We start from the raw sequence: 15,293 nt of genomic DNA on the forward strand, positions 1-15,293 counted from the left end.
AAATTGGGATTTGGAAACAACAAACTCCGATTACAAAAAATTATTCCACGATTCCTAAGGATGTAACCTCTTCCGCATGAATATAATCATGACATGTCCTTCAATGTTTCTTAGGCAATTACCAATAAAGCAACATATAAACCAAGCCTGCGAAGCTACACAGAAGATGATGCGAAAATAACACATCAAAGCAAGACTGCATGTTTAACTGCACTTACAAGCGAAATCAGGCGTGCCTGTGCTTTCAAGAACACATTAAACAGAACCTTGCATCAGAGAAATTTTACACCCAGTTTAAGCATTATACAAATTATGGTTTGCAATACAATAATGTCTTGGTTTGTCACTCAGAATAGTTGAGTTCATTGTTGAACTTTCAAATAGGATCTTCGGATCCATAACAACAAAGTTCCTTGAAATTACAGAAACAAAACATTGAAAATACAAATCACCAACCAAATAAATAGAGCTGATGTCCAGCTGAAGGTTCAAAATTTACTGCTCTTCATCACTATCGTTTCCAAAGACTGATGCTACAGCAACTTTTGACTTTTTTGCAGCACTGCCAGATGATTTCTGCAAATTAGTAGAAAAAGCAACATGTTAACAGGGTTAAAATGTTCAAACGTTAACTTCATACCCTTGAACTAATGTGAATATTGTGCATCAATTACAATGTGGGAGAAGGGGTCCAAACTAAATTCCATGAGAGAGCCAGAAAGAGAGAGGAGTTTCTAATCTGCAATGTTGTTTGTCAAAATCTTAACAATATATCATGTCATCATGTCCCAAGTTTTTGACATTGCATGAATTTCACCTTTATTAATCTTACTGAATGGCCTCAAAACAGACATGAGTACGTGTAGTTAAATTCTCAACTTCAGTTGCCTACCTTAGAAGTACCACCTTTAGAAGAGAACCCAAATTTTAGTACGTTCCGCTGATCCTGATCAGCAAGTGCCGTTGCACTTTTAAGTGAATTGGGAACCTGAGTAGATCCAGATTCATTCTGCTGCTGTTGTTGCTGTTGCTGCTGTTGCTGCTGCTGCTGCTGCTGTTTACGAGCATCAGCCCTAGATTGCATTAAAGAATAAAAAAATAAATAAGTAGATCAGGCATCATGCATCAATTAAATTAAGCATTGAGGTTACATCTGAGCAAACTTGGCCATCTCCCTCTCTTGTCGTTGCAGCTCCCGTTTTTGCCGTTCATCACGACTGCTACCGCCGTGCATCTCTCTCATTTCCTTAAAACGCTGCATCATTTGAAAATGGCAAAAGAATGAGCTACAATAGGAAGGTCACACCATTTGATGAAAAGAAAAATCAGCAATATGCCAAGATAGGCCATGCACCTTTCTGTGATTGTGATCGTATGAACTCAAGTGAACTTCAAATTCCATAGCCAATTTGTACTGCTTGTTGCAGAGATCACAATAAAACACCTTCCTTATTTCCTTCACCTCGGTTTGAATTTTCTGCTCACGTTCTGCTAACACCTGAATTTTCATAATGTGCACGAAGCAGGCAGTAGAAGCCACCAGGTAATAAAAACTGCAGGAAATTCTCAAGAGCTTCCAAAGTTGATGTTCCCCTATGATATACCATTCCCGTCAAAAGACATGCATATATGTTATATGCTGCCTTCTGCTATTAGATGTGGGTTTCAGAAAAAGTAAAGCATCAACCTCAATATATTATCTACCAGTTAAAATATTTATGGTGATCTCTACAAGTTAACATGCGTACCTCCCGTTTCTTTGCGTGTTCCTCTGTTTCCTCAATCTCAATTTCCAGTTTCTTTCTCTGAATATTTTCTTCTGCAGTGAAAAAATCATCTTCTTCTTGTTTTCCAATTCCTAACTTGGGATCTCTAATACCAGATTTTATTGGCTCAGTTATTCCTGAACAGAAAAAACCCATAGAAATTATGAAAATCAGAAGATAGCAGACATTCCAAAGAACTTATACGATGAAAAAACTAGATAAGAAAAAAGATTAAGCTCAAAAGAATTTAAAAGAGTTCAAGACAATGTTATCAGTAGACTCAGTAATACACATCAGATCATTTTAGCATGTTATCACACAACATAACATGAAGATATGGTGGTAAGCATAAAGTTTCCAAACATACCCTGCTCATCCTTTCCAAGACCTTTTCCTTTCCATCCCATTTTCTGAAGCAGCCTAAACCCAATATTAGATGCTGTCAACCTTGTGTCTAATGATGCCTGTTCAACATTATCCAGATCGACATTTTCTGTAGGTTTGTGACTAATAGGCAAACGAAAGTCTTCTGCTAAATCCTCAATAAGAGAATCCTGAGCAAGTAGCAGAAAATGCATATGTGGCACATCAATACACTGAAGCATTCATGAACCTTTAATGAATAAGGGAACAAATAAATTGAAGCAATAAATCTTTATTTAGCACAGAACACAAGAATATATTATATCCTGCGCAGCCAGAACTGTATAAACCTGTAATTTACCTGCTCTCTATCTTGTTGATTCTTATCATGGGTGTTTATTTCCTGATCATAACCAAATCGTCTGCTGTCCATTTTTTATCACCTAAATTGCAAATCAATGAACAAAAAATTGAAGAACGTTTATTTGAGGAAAGAAGAAAATGAGAGAAAACATCCTACTTAGGGTTTAAATTGAACAGAGTAAAATTTAACGAGTCAATTAATCCAAAGTCCGGAAAAAATCAATACCATTCATTCACTTGTCGATTTAGAGAAAAAGAACAAAAGGCTTAACATGGACAAATAACCATCAGCTAGAATAATAAGAAAACTTGAGCTAATGAGATCTCTGCTTAATTTCTTTTTTTTCTTTTTCTTTTTTTTTATCCTAACTTTTCCAAGCAAAAAACCATAAAAACATTAACTTTCTCTACAGAACCTCTCTAATTTATAGACAGATTCAACTGGGTTACCTTGAAATTACATAAATCCAAATGCTCGGAAGGAAAAATAATTATCCACAATCCCCATATCTACAAACTCTAAAATTTATCACAGAATACAACAATAAAAAGAGTAAATCTTGGAAAATAATTAATCAATGGCTGACAAAAATATATAAAGTGTAATAGGGTTAGAAGCTAATCCATGATTATTAGCAAATCGGATTGAAATTAATCTCGGTATTAGAAAAAAAAAAAAAAAAAAAAAAAAGTTTAACAACGAAAGAAGCTACGGAGGCAGGGACGAACCTGCTTCTGATCTCTGCGTCTCTCGCGCTTTGTTTCTGTGCTGGCTGATCTTTGGGTCGGTCAACTTTTATTTTTGTTTGAGATGGGCTGGGGTGATTTTCAGTCCAAATCCGTTTAAGGAAAGGTTGTACTATAGTTGGGCTCGCCTAAGATTCATATAGGATCATAATGGGCTGAATTGGCCCAAATCTGAATTATTAAAAAAATATTATTATTAGATAGGTCTAAAAATAGTATTCTCGCTGTTCCACTTCCACCTTGTTCCATTTAAGTGAAATTAGATGAAAAGTTTTTAATTTTAAAATCGACATTTTAGCTTGTTCTATTTAAGTATTTATTTAAAATTTTTTAATTTTATCATATTTATTATAGTGAAATTAAATGAAAAATTTTTAATTTTAAAAATGATAATTTAAATATTATTTTTAAAAAATCAATGTATTATGATATTTTTTTTAATCCTTGTAAAAAAAATCAAATGTTACTTAAAGTAAAACGGAGGGTATTTTTATTAATTTATTTTATGGGAAATTGTCCCTAGTTTTTACAAAATTCATTAGTTAGTTATTATTGTTTATACAAATTATTTCACAATCTCGAATATTTACGCTCTTTTTAGCAAAAAACGGTAATGTAATCTTTATATCAGTGTTTAGAGTGTAGATCATGAAATATTAAAACATTTCTAAAATTATTATGAAATGTTAAATCGCTGTTAAAATATTTAACGGCCGATTTTACCGAAAAACTCTAAAATGAATTCAACTTTGTCAAAGATGTTCAGAATGGTGAGAAAAATCATTTAATGAAACTCCAGGAAATTCCATGACATTAAAATGGAAAAAAATCTTATACAACTGACAAAAGAACAGGCATCAGAAGCTTTTTTTATTATGTTGATTCACACTAAAAGAAACTTCTTTATGTAGAAGATGATGAAATATTAGGAGTTGCTGGAGAAAATAACCTTTCCCTTTGCAGTTCTTTTACGACAGCTGCTAGTGCCTCTGGATTTAGACCCAAGTCACACAAGGCGATAAGCACAGAGAGTGTGTGTCGGTCAAGTCCTGTGTCCAGAATGTTCGACATGTGAAATGCCAAATCTAGAGATTCTCTCGCTGTTTTTGTAGCCTCAGGATTCATCTACAAAAGAACCAAATTAAGAACAAAATGAAGCAGAGTTTGCAAGTTTAGTCCAAAAACTCAGAAACATTGAAATAGGTATAAACGCAATACGCTGAAGCATTCATGAATCAAATGAACAAAAAATTAAAAAGATTTACTTCAGGGAAGAAGATAATGAGGAAAGAAAAAGATTCACAAAGTGAATTAGGTTAGAGGCTAATCCATGATTAATAGCAACTAGAATTGAGATTAATCTCTGTCAAAATAATAAAATTGAAGCTATAGAGGAAGAGACGAACCTGCTTCAATCTCTGCGTCTCCCACGCTACGAATCTGGTTGATTTGTTACAGTTGATTTCCGGGTCGGTGGGTCAACTTATATTTTTGGTTATAACTGCCTTAGTGAACTAAAGCTCGTTTGAGATGGGCTGGGCTTATTTTCAGCCACTCAGTCCAAATCACTTAAGGAAATATTGCATTGTAGTTGGGTTCGAACCAGATTCATGTAGGACCATCTTGGGCTATACTGGCCCAAATAGTTAATATTAAAAAATATTAGTATATTATTAAATAAAATAAAATTTTTAGGTAAGATAGAAGTGGTGGGTCTCACTTCCAGTGAGATCTAATTCTTTACACTTCATTGTTTTTTTTTTTTTTTTTAATTGATAAGATTACAAATATAATTTTAATTTTTTCAGTTTTATCCAGAAATCATAACAAGATAAAGAAAATCTAAGTAAATGTGGGATAAAAGGGAAACATGTAAGATAATATCATTCCAGGAATAATATTTTTTTAACACCCTATGGATGTAAGAAAAACATTTAATATCATATGCATAAGTATGTGAGAGCTTTTTCTTTTTTTGAGACATGAAATAAGGTAAGGTTTTTTATTTTTTTATGTAAAAAATACTTAAAAATCTTAAAATTAAAGTTTCCAAACCTCTAATATTATAAAATAAACTCATACACCGAATGTTGGTAAATCTTTTCACTCCAGTAATTTTGAAGATATTTGTAAGCCGAAGATATTTGTAAGATGCCATTTCATGGCTACATGTGATGATTTATAGAAACCAAGCTTTTAGGAGTGTTTCAATGGTGATTGGATTAATAAATATCAGAAAGCCATAGTTCATTTAACCAAAAGATCTGTAGAATATATTTTTTAAACATATATAGTACATATTGCAGCAAAATTCTCCTGAAAAATGCGTGCCAGCATTCTGTACTTAGTTGATAAATATAACCATTGACATGACAATTATGATCACAGCCAACCAACCAATTAATAATAATTATTATTATTTTAAGGGTATAGTTATCCATAACATATGTAAAATATTTATAAATAAAAAGGATGTGTAAGTGTAACATCAAAGAAAAACAGACCAAATTAATAAAGTGTTAAAGTGAAAAAATAAAAAGGGAACATATATTCTCAACAACAACAAGGACTTTAATATGTAAAAGCAAAAGTACTTTCTTAGATATGTGCATATATGTTGTTGATGTTGTTAAAAATAGATTTATATATTAGCTTCTTGCACATTATATATCCAAATATATTTTTATAAACGAGATATCCCGACCTAGTAAAATGGTCCGAAGAGGGTGGGTAGAGAAAATCTCTTGGCAGGTTTCGAGGATGGCAGCTAGTTAAGATAGTAGAATGCAAGACACATTAATGAATCGGATCGTATATCAAAATTAGAAAAATAATCATTAGAGACAGATTTTGGTGTAATGTCTTAGAGAATTGGAAGAACTCCGAGATTAAGCATGCTCGTTTAATGAAAAACTTAAGATAGATGACTTCCTGAAAAATTTCTCATTTCACTTGTAGGATAAAATTATTTCACTTGTAGGATAAAATTGTGCGAGTTTTGCCAATCCAGTATATAATGAAATTAATTGGTGCATTAGTAACTAAATTTGTTTGATAATGTAAATACCATCAATAATACATACATATATATATATCACAAACTCTGCTGGAAGAATTAAAGAATTCAAGCAAAATATTATTTGTAAAGAGGTGAGATGGGATGATAAGGTTTTCTTTTACTTAACCTTAGATTTTAAATTTGAATTTTGGGTATAAAGCACATTTAAAACTTGGTAGAAAGCGATTTATCCCCTTCTTGAACTACCCGACACAAATCCAAATTAATTGAACTAGTAAATTTCGGACAGCGGATGGTTACCACCAAAAAAAAGATTTCACAATCTTCAATTAATTAACTACCATACCAAGTTCATGGATGGTATAGCAGAATGTAATACAGTGTATATCTATTATAGTATTTACACAAAAAGTGTATTTAATTATATTACAATATACGAAATCAAATGATAGCTCACTAAGCAAGTTCTAAATATTTAAAATACCTTTTTAATTTAAATGTTCCAATACATACAACTAGGCAAATCAATTAATTTAATTGAATATGTACTGTCTCCGCAGGCATCTAACCTAAATTGGCCAAACTTATTTTCTTCTACTACAGTGTTAAGAGAAGGAAGATTGCCTTAATCAAGAAGAATTAATTAATAATTATAGTTGCTATAGGTTGTTAAAATTATTAAGTGTCGTCAATTCAAGAATTGGAGGCCCACTTTGATCATAATCACAGTAGAGCCATGGATGGTTGGTGTCAAAAAGTTTCATTCTTGTCTTTTCTTTTTCTCCTTTCTGGTTGGTTTTGGTTTGGTTCAAATTAATTAATAATTAATGAATAATTGATATTGCTTCCAGCAAGAAAGCATTATCTTTTAGTTTTTATTAGTAGAATAATTAACAAAATTAATTAGTTCCGTGCACTTGAGTACTAAACTCTAGCTATTTTATATATAATCTTTAGGGTTTTAAAGATACTACCCTAAAGCTAGACAGCTTGCATGTTCTGCTGTAAAAGAATTATTTGGCTTCTCTGCTTCACAAAAATCTGTGGGTCTCTTCCAATCTATCGAATCTAACCAATGAGAAGAAAATGGAACTTGCTAAATGATGGCAAGGGTATGTAATAAGTCGTCACGGAACCAGAAAAAATAATTAGAGATGATGATAAATATTTTCAACATTTAGTAAATTTCCGCGGTTGGTAACGAAGAATTAGGTTTTTCCATATACATTTTACTTATAAGATTAAATATTTGAAATCTAGAGTTATCACCGTTGAAAGCATTTTATCTGAATATTACTCTGATTAAATTTAAAATTAGGGTTAACATAACATTCTTGTAATGGAGGTAGCTGGCGGAGCATAGTATTTAATGATCTTTCTTGCAAGGAAAGGGGAAGCATCTTTGTTTTTAATTAAGAAAAAACCTAAACTAATTCATGAACCATATATATTCAAAGAAGAAATCTTTGGCTCCATTTTTGACCACTTTACTACATTCTTTTGATTTTAAAATTGCTTTGATTTAATGATTAATGTTACTTTTGATTATCGTAGGGTCGTGAGGGGGAAAAAAAAAAATCCCTAATTGCATATTTAACTAATCATCCATCAGTGGTAACTAAATGTCTAAATCATAGATAAAACGTGTTCTAGGTTTTTAGTGTCATAATCATAATTAGCATCTGCTAATTAAATTATGTATACACTTCGTGAAACATACGCTAATAATCTAAACCTAACCAAAATGTTCAAAAAACAAAATTTAGTTTGTAGTTTAATTTTTATTCCTCACGCGATTAATTGAATTATATTCTATGATATTTGTCTCTAAGTTGCCAATAAAACATGTTTAATTATGATATTTTTAGCATTTAAATTATTCATATAGTGTTTAAGGAATAAGCATAAATTAATTCTAGATGTATAGTAATTGAGTTATAAAAAATATTATCTACTCAGAAGTGACATTATTTTCCCAAATTATTTTAATTTCTCATGTGTATATGCATATATATTATAGTCTACGAACTCTAATATTAGGTAATAAAATTAAAAACCCTCACATTAACGGTTGGTTTTCACTAATTTGAGAAAAACCAACGAACAAGTCGGTTTAATGGCAAGCGATTTATGATCATTTCCGCAAATTATGAATTCAAATTTCACTCATGATAGTAGGAACTTTAAGTTTAATCTATATGATATGGGTGCTGCAAAATCTCTTGTGTATATGATATTTGACGGATAAAAGTTTACTAGAATAATAAATCAATTAACAACAAATAAAATGTAAAGGAGCGACTATCTTATGATGCAAGAAATCAGAAATGAAATTTGAACCGTTAATTAAGCTTTTAAGAATTTTTAATGTATAAAGAATGGAAAATTATTCTGTGAAGAAGAAGAAGGGTGAACCATTTCTTGGAAACTAAGAGAAGAAAAAATGGCAAGAAGTATCCAAGAATTAGGCAATGAATACAACCATTACATTCCAATGGCAATACTACTAAACTAAAAGTAGAGGTGACAAGAAAATCAAAAAGATGCAAGTTCATGGAAGAGTTCAGCCAAAAAAAGGTAGAGAAGACCCCAAAAAAATGCTTGAAAGGGTCAATGTCCAAAGTTGCGGACAACAATACATGTGCCTTTGCCAAAAAGTTTTACCAACACACTACTAGTTATTTCTTGGCCCTTGCCTTGCATATTTCATCTTCACCATCCAACTTCCCTGAGAATCAAGATTCCCTCCACTTTCTAATTATTTTGCCCAATAGCCTTCTCCTATATAAGTCCACTAAACCCTCTCCTTCTCATATCAACCAAACTCATTAACCCACATTCAAGAAACAAAGAAAAGAAGTACACTTAGTCTGTATCATTAGAAGCAAGAAAATCTATCATTATGGGTGGGAACAACCGGCAAAACAAGAAATCATCTCTTTCTTTCGCAGCTGCCTTTAACATCTTCAAGTCAAGAAGGACACGACGAGTGGAGGATAACAACGACGACGTTCCAAGTACAAGAAGGGTTTTTCCAAGTGATGAAGATGGACGAGGTCCATGGAGAGTTGCTGATCCTCGAATTGATACCAAAACCTCTGCTTTTATAGCTCATTTTCATGCAACTCGTTTTTCTGAATCTGACCGCCAAATTTACCAGCCTAATTAATTATTCATTAAATTTAATAAAATTCTTCTTCTTCTTCTTCTTCTTCTTCTGCTGCTGCTGCTGCTGCTGTTAATTTCCTGTGTCTTTAGTGTTCATATATATAAATATCAGTAATGTTATTTGTTTAATGTTGTAGCCTGTAACTAGTTTGTGAATCCTAATTAATTGAATAAAAATTATCAAGAATTGTTTTAATTTAATTGTGTTCTTATCTTAATTAATTCCTCTCTTCCAGGTTCATTCATATTCTTGATTGTTTTGTTTTGTTTTGTGTTTTTCTTTCTAATGTAGATTTTTGTTCACTAAGTTTAGCATTTGGAGGTATCATTTTCAGTTCCAAAGAAGCTACAAATAGTGAATATCTATGTACACTACGGAAGAATCTTTGTATCTACATTTTTAAAACCAAAGTGAAAGTATATATATATATTCTTATTATAAACAGAGATAATATTTGATTTATCGATTTTTAATACTTTCTCTGCTCAAACTCAACTTGCTCGCCGGAATTTTTTTTTTTTTTTAGGATAAATGTAGAAGATATATATTACAAATCAAAAGAGGCTGAATCAGTCTGAACAAGAACATTTAAAGACGAGGGAACTTCTTTTATCTGTGTAAGCTTCTCATAACTAGAAAAGAGAGCTTCTTTAGCTAAGAAATGAGCTACTCTATTACCAGCTGGTAAACATGAGAAAAAGAACTAAAAAGAAAAGAGTTTAAAAGAATTTGATTGCGGGTTTTGATCAAGATAGAACCCCTCAAGTTCATAAATTAATTTTTAATATTATTTTTTAATAATTAAAATTGAACTTCACTGAGCTTGAAATTGGAATCCAAACTATTCGAATTCCAAGTTAAATATATTGAAATTGAGTTAATTTAAATATTTTATGAATCAAATTCAGGTTGAAATGTTTGATTCGTTGATTTCAATTAAAGTTTTTTGAACTAAAAAAGTTTGATGTACGGTTCTCTTATTAAGGAAGATGCTGCTTGGACATAACATTGTTCCTCTTATTCTGGAATCCAACACATTTCCAAGAAGAGGGGTTGTGGTTTATCCAGGACAAATTATTGTTCATGGTACCTCTCTTGTTTCTCAATCTTTCTGTACCCTTTTACTTCTACTCTCTGAAAATGTCCTAATTTTTGTCGTTTCTTTCTCTCTCTCTTTTTTTTTTTTTTTTTTTTTTACCCCTGATTAGGTAATTACAACCATGAATTTTTGTAATTTTTACTCAATTTCAATTCCTTCAAAAAATAAATATAGTATAATTTCAAGAATCAAATTTAAACCTATATAAACAGCTCATAAAGAATAAGAAAATATAGAAAATATTTTAAATGGATATAAACCTAGAATTTATTCTAAATGGATGTAAATCTATAATTTATTTAAAGAAAAATACAAAAAAAAAAAAAAAAAACGAAAAAGCTAAAATAAGGAGAGTTAAGAATTGAAATTAGAACAACTCTTTCTCATATCTACATACTTGATCAATTTTCAAATTAATTTAAATTTAATAACTATATAATTAATTAAAATATTGTATTTATTTCAATTTATCTATCATATCAATTGAATGAAAACCATTGGTGAGGGTTAATTGTTTTTTTTTTTTTTCAAATATACTGAATAATATGTTCTCAAGTACTAATATTCATTGATGTATCAGTTCAAAATATATATATATATATATATATATATATTCATTGATGTAATATATAGAGGAATGTATCATTTCAGAGCCACTAGGCATCACAGAATCACTGATAGAAATTGCTTCCTTAAGTTTTAAGTTCCCTGATTAAGAGAATCATGCCATATTAGTTAATATTTTTCATAAATTATATCACATTAGCTGTTATTTCTAATAATGTAATTTCTAACAATTCATTATTTATCTAACAAATTAAAATATTTTGTTCTTTTTTTCAATTTTCTTACCTAAAAAAATGTTTCCGCTCTCTCTTTTTTCAAATACCATGTACCACGTTGATAATTCTATAATCATTTTTTCGGAAATTGAATTAATAATGTAAATCAAACAAAGAATAATACACACTTCTGAGAAGTTAGCACTTTCTTAGTCTGCTTAATCCCTATTTATTTTCATAAATAAATTAATTGATCAATTAATAATCCTTTATGCAAAAAGTGATTAAGGTTGTGTTCAATAATAATTTTTTAAGTAATTTTTAGTGTTTTGACTAAATGTTATTTCTTATAGTGTTAAGTAACGCAGAGTTTGAACTAACGTTTAAAGGTTAAAGTAGCGTTTTCACCAGCTAAATGCTAATTTTTATAAAATGTCACATGAGTTAACTTTTTATAAAACATTACATTAATCTCTAAAAGCCAATTCAAATATTATGTTACAGAATACTATAAAAATTAGCATTTAGCTTGTCAAAATGCTAAAAGTTACTTAATTATGATATTTTTAGCATTTAAATTATTCATAGAGTGTTTAAGGATTAAGCATAAATTAATTCTAGATGTATAGTAATTGAGTTATAAAAAATATTATCTACTCATAAGTGACATTATTTTTCCAAATTATTTTAATTTCTCATGTGTATATGCATATATATTATATTCTACGAACTCTAATATTAGCTAATAAAATTAAAAACCCGCACATTAACGCTCCGTTTTCACTAATTTGAGAAAAACCAACAAACAAGTCTGGTTTAATGGCAAGCGATTTATGATCATTTCCACAAATTATGAATTCAAATTTCACTCATGATAGTAGAAATTTTAAGTTTAATCTTATATGATATGGGTGCTACAAGAAATATGATATTTGACGGATAAAAGTTTACTAGAATTATAAATCAATTGACAATAAATAAAATGTAAAGGAGCGTCTATCTTATGATGCAAGAAATCAGAAATGAAATTTGAACCGTTAATTAAGCTTTTAAGAATTTTTGATGTATAAAGAATGGAAAATTATTCTGTGAAGAAGAAGAAGGGTGAACCATTTCTTGGAAATTAAGAGAAGAAAAAATGGCAAGAAGTGTCCAGGAATTAGGCAATGAATACAACCATTACATTCCAATAGCAATAGCAATACTACTAAACTAAAAGTAGAGGTGCCAAGAAAATCAAAAAGATGCTAGTTCATGGAAGAGTTGAGCCAAAAAAAGTAGAGAAGACCCCAAAAAAAAAAAAAAAAAAAAAAAAAAAGCTTGAAAGGGTCAATGTCCAAAGTTGCGGACAACAATACATGTGTCCTTGCCAAAAGTTTTACCAACACACTACTAGTTATTTCTTGGCCCTTGCCTTGCATATATTTCGTCTTCACCATCCAACTTCCCTGAGAATCAAGATTCCCTCCACTTTCTAATTATTTTGCCCAATACCCTTCGCCTATATAAACCCACCAAACCCTCTCCTTCTGACATCAACCAAACTCATTAACCCACATTCAAGAAACAAAGAAAAGAAGTACACTTAGTCTGTATCATTAGAAGCAAGAAAATCTATCATTATGGGTGGGAACAACCGGCAAAACAAGAAATCATCTCTTTCTTTCGCAGCTGCCTTTAACATCTTCAAGTCAAGAAGGACACGACGAGTAGAGGATAACAACGACGACGTTCCAAGTACAACAAGGCCTTTTCGAAGTGATGAAGATGGACGAGGTCCATGGGGAGTTGCTGATCCTCGAATTACTATCAAAACCTCTGCTTTTATAGCTCATTTTCATGCAACTCGTTTTTCTGAATCTGACCGCCAAATTTACCAGCCTAATTAATTATTCATTAAATTTAATAAAATTCTTCTTCTTCTTCTTCTTCCTCTTCTTCTACTGCTGCTGCTGCTGTTAATTTCCTGTGTCTTTAGTGTTCATATATATAAATATCAGTAATGTTATTTGTTTAATGTTGTAACCTGTAACTAGTTTGTGAATCCTAATTAATTGAATAAAAATTATCAAGAATTGTTTTAATTTAATTGTGTTCTTATCTTAATTAATTCCTCTCTCTTCCAGGTTCATTCATATTCTTGATTGTTTCGTTTTGTTTTGTGTTTTTCTTTCTAATGTAGATTTATGTTCACTAAGTTTAGCATTTGGAGGTATCATTTTCAGTTCCAAAGAAGCTAAAAATAGTGAATATTTTAATTAATTTAATAACAATATAATTAATTAAAATATTGTATTTATTTCAATTTATCTATCATATCAATTGAATGAAAACCATTGGTGAGGGTTAATTGTTTTTTTTTTTTTTCAAATATACTGAATAATATGTTCTCAAGTACTAATATTCATTGATGTATCAGTTCAATATATATATATATATATATATATATATATATATTCATTGATGTAATATATAGAGGAATGTATCATTTCAGAGCCATTAGGCATCACAGAATCACTGATAGAAATTGCTTCCTTAAGTTTTAAGGTCCCTGATTAAGAGAATCATGCCATATTGGTTAATATTCTTCATAAATTATATCACATTAGCTGTTATTTCTAATAATGTAATTTCTAACAATTCATTATTTATCTAACAAATTAAAATATTTTGTTCTTTTTTTCAATTTTCTTACCTAAAAAAATGTTTCTGCTCTCTCTTTTTTCAAATACCATGTACCACGTTGATAATTCTAGAATCATTTTTTCGGAAATTGAATTAATAATGGAAATCAAACAAAGAATAATACACACTTCTGAGAAGTTGCACTTTCTTAGTCTACTTAATCCCTATTAAGTCTGCCAGTTATTAAGACTGTGTTCAATAATAATTTTTAAGTAATTTTTAGCATTTTGATTAAATGCTATTTTTTATAGTGTTAAGTAACACAAAGTTTGAACTAACTTTCAAAGGTTAAGGTAGCGTTTTCACCAGCTAAATGCTAATTTTTATAAAATGTCACACGAGTTAACTTTTTATAAAATATTACATTAATTTCCAAAAGCTAATTCAAACGTTATGTTACTGAATATTATAAAACTTAACATTTAACTTGTCAAAACGCTAAAAGTTACTTAAAAAGCTATTGTCGTTTTTTTACGAAAAACTACTCAAAAGAAATTATGTTTGCCAAGATTAGCAAAGTTTGGGTATTCTATACTTTCACTTGACTTTGAAATTAGGAGCCAAAAACAAAAGAGTGAAAGAAGGCACTATTGATGCCAGGGCAAAAGGCAATAGAAAAGGTCTTGTTTTGGTCTTTTTTTTTTTTTTTTTTGATAGCTGTAAGAAATGGTGACCATCTAAATTAGTAAAAAGAAGTTATATGCTCTTTTGAAGATCCCTTTTGCCCCTTTTGAAGGGTTCTACCATGTGCTTCCTTAAACAATTGAAACATTATAAACCTTCCAAAATTTTCCTTTCCTTTCCACTCCACTATATAAAAATTAGGGTTCTCTCTTCATTCATTTCTTGGTTTTTCCTTTTTCCTTCATTTTACATTTTCATTTGCCTTTTACTATAATTATTATAGTTAAGCTTTATTTATAAACAAAAAAAAAAAAATTTATTAAGAGATTCTTGATTACACTTTTTTTAATTAATATCTAAAAATGAGAAAAATATCTTTGCTTACCAGCTAATGCAGTATCTAATATATGTAGCCTGTCATGGTTGATACCTACATAATCAATGGTCCTTAGTTAAAAGGTTGATAATAATTGTTGTTTGGTTATATTCTAAAGCTTTGCTTCAAGTCTCTCTATTGCTTTTTCTAAAGCATATAGTACTTTTCATACAATGATGTTGATTTGTGATTAGAAAGTGAAATTAGTTAAGTTGATTATTCATTATGAGGAAAAGACATTAATATGATTATCCTTCCCTTTTATGGTTGCTAAATTGATGTATTCGGCGACAGCTTTTT

General features: G+C 30.2%; 2 protein-coding genes across 6 annotated transcripts; both read right to left on the reverse strand.

Annotated features, from left to right (window-relative positions):
- Positions 1 to 239: 239 nt before the first annotated feature.
- Positions 240 to 3,281, reverse strand: LOC110008595 (D111/G-patch domain-containing protein). 3 transcript variants are annotated; one of them, XM_089717943.1, is made up of 8 exons: positions 3,222 to 3,281; positions 2,491 to 2,572; positions 2,134 to 2,320; positions 1,749 to 1,903; positions 1,355 to 1,498; positions 1,164 to 1,255; positions 893 to 1,073; positions 240 to 576 (listed from the first exon to the last, which is right to left on the reverse strand). In XM_089717943.1, the coding sequence occupies exons 2-8, from the start codon at positions 2,560 to 2,562 to the stop codon at positions 496 to 498; spliced, it is 912 nt and encodes a 303-aa protein (XP_089574069.1). In that variant the 5' UTR covers positions 2,563 to 2,572; positions 3,222 to 3,281; the 3' UTR covers positions 240 to 495. The 3 variants fall into 3 exon arrangements, with proteins under 3 accessions (XP_089574069.1, XP_012088820.1, XP_020540323.1); XM_012233430.4 differs by having other exon boundaries at positions 1,152 to 1,255; XM_020684664.3 differs by lacking the exon at positions 3,222 to 3,281 and adding an exon at positions 2,943 to 3,145 and having other exon boundaries at positions 1,152 to 1,255.
- Positions 3,273 to 4,709, reverse strand: LOC105647373 (mitotic-spindle organizing protein 1B). Of its 3 annotated transcripts, XM_089717944.1 has the most exons (3): positions 4,646 to 4,709; positions 4,189 to 4,364; positions 3,273 to 3,410 (listed from the first exon to the last, which is right to left on the reverse strand). In XM_089717944.1, exons 2-3 carry the CDS (start codon positions 4,362 to 4,364, stop codon positions 3,368 to 3,370), a joined length of 219 nt encoding a protein of 72 aa, XP_089574070.1. In that variant the 5' UTR covers positions 4,646 to 4,709; the 3' UTR covers positions 3,273 to 3,367. The 3 variants fall into 3 exon arrangements, with proteins under 3 accessions (XP_089574070.1, XP_012089425.1, XP_037495132.1); XM_012234035.4 differs by lacking the exon at positions 3,273 to 3,410 and having other exon boundaries at positions 4,023 to 4,364; XM_037639204.2 differs by lacking the exons at positions 3,273 to 3,410; positions 4,646 to 4,709 and adding an exon at positions 4,505 to 4,598 and having other exon boundaries at positions 4,023 to 4,364.
- Between the last annotated feature and the right edge of the window lie 10,584 nt (positions 4,710 to 15,293).

Source organism: Jatropha curcas, chromosome 2 (assembly GCF_041381405.1).
Source record: "Jatropha curcas cultivar XTBG-Jc1 chromosome 2, XTBG_Jcur_1.0, whole genome shotgun sequence".
NCBI lineage: Eukaryota > Viridiplantae > Streptophyta > Magnoliopsida > Malpighiales > Euphorbiaceae > Jatropha > Jatropha curcas.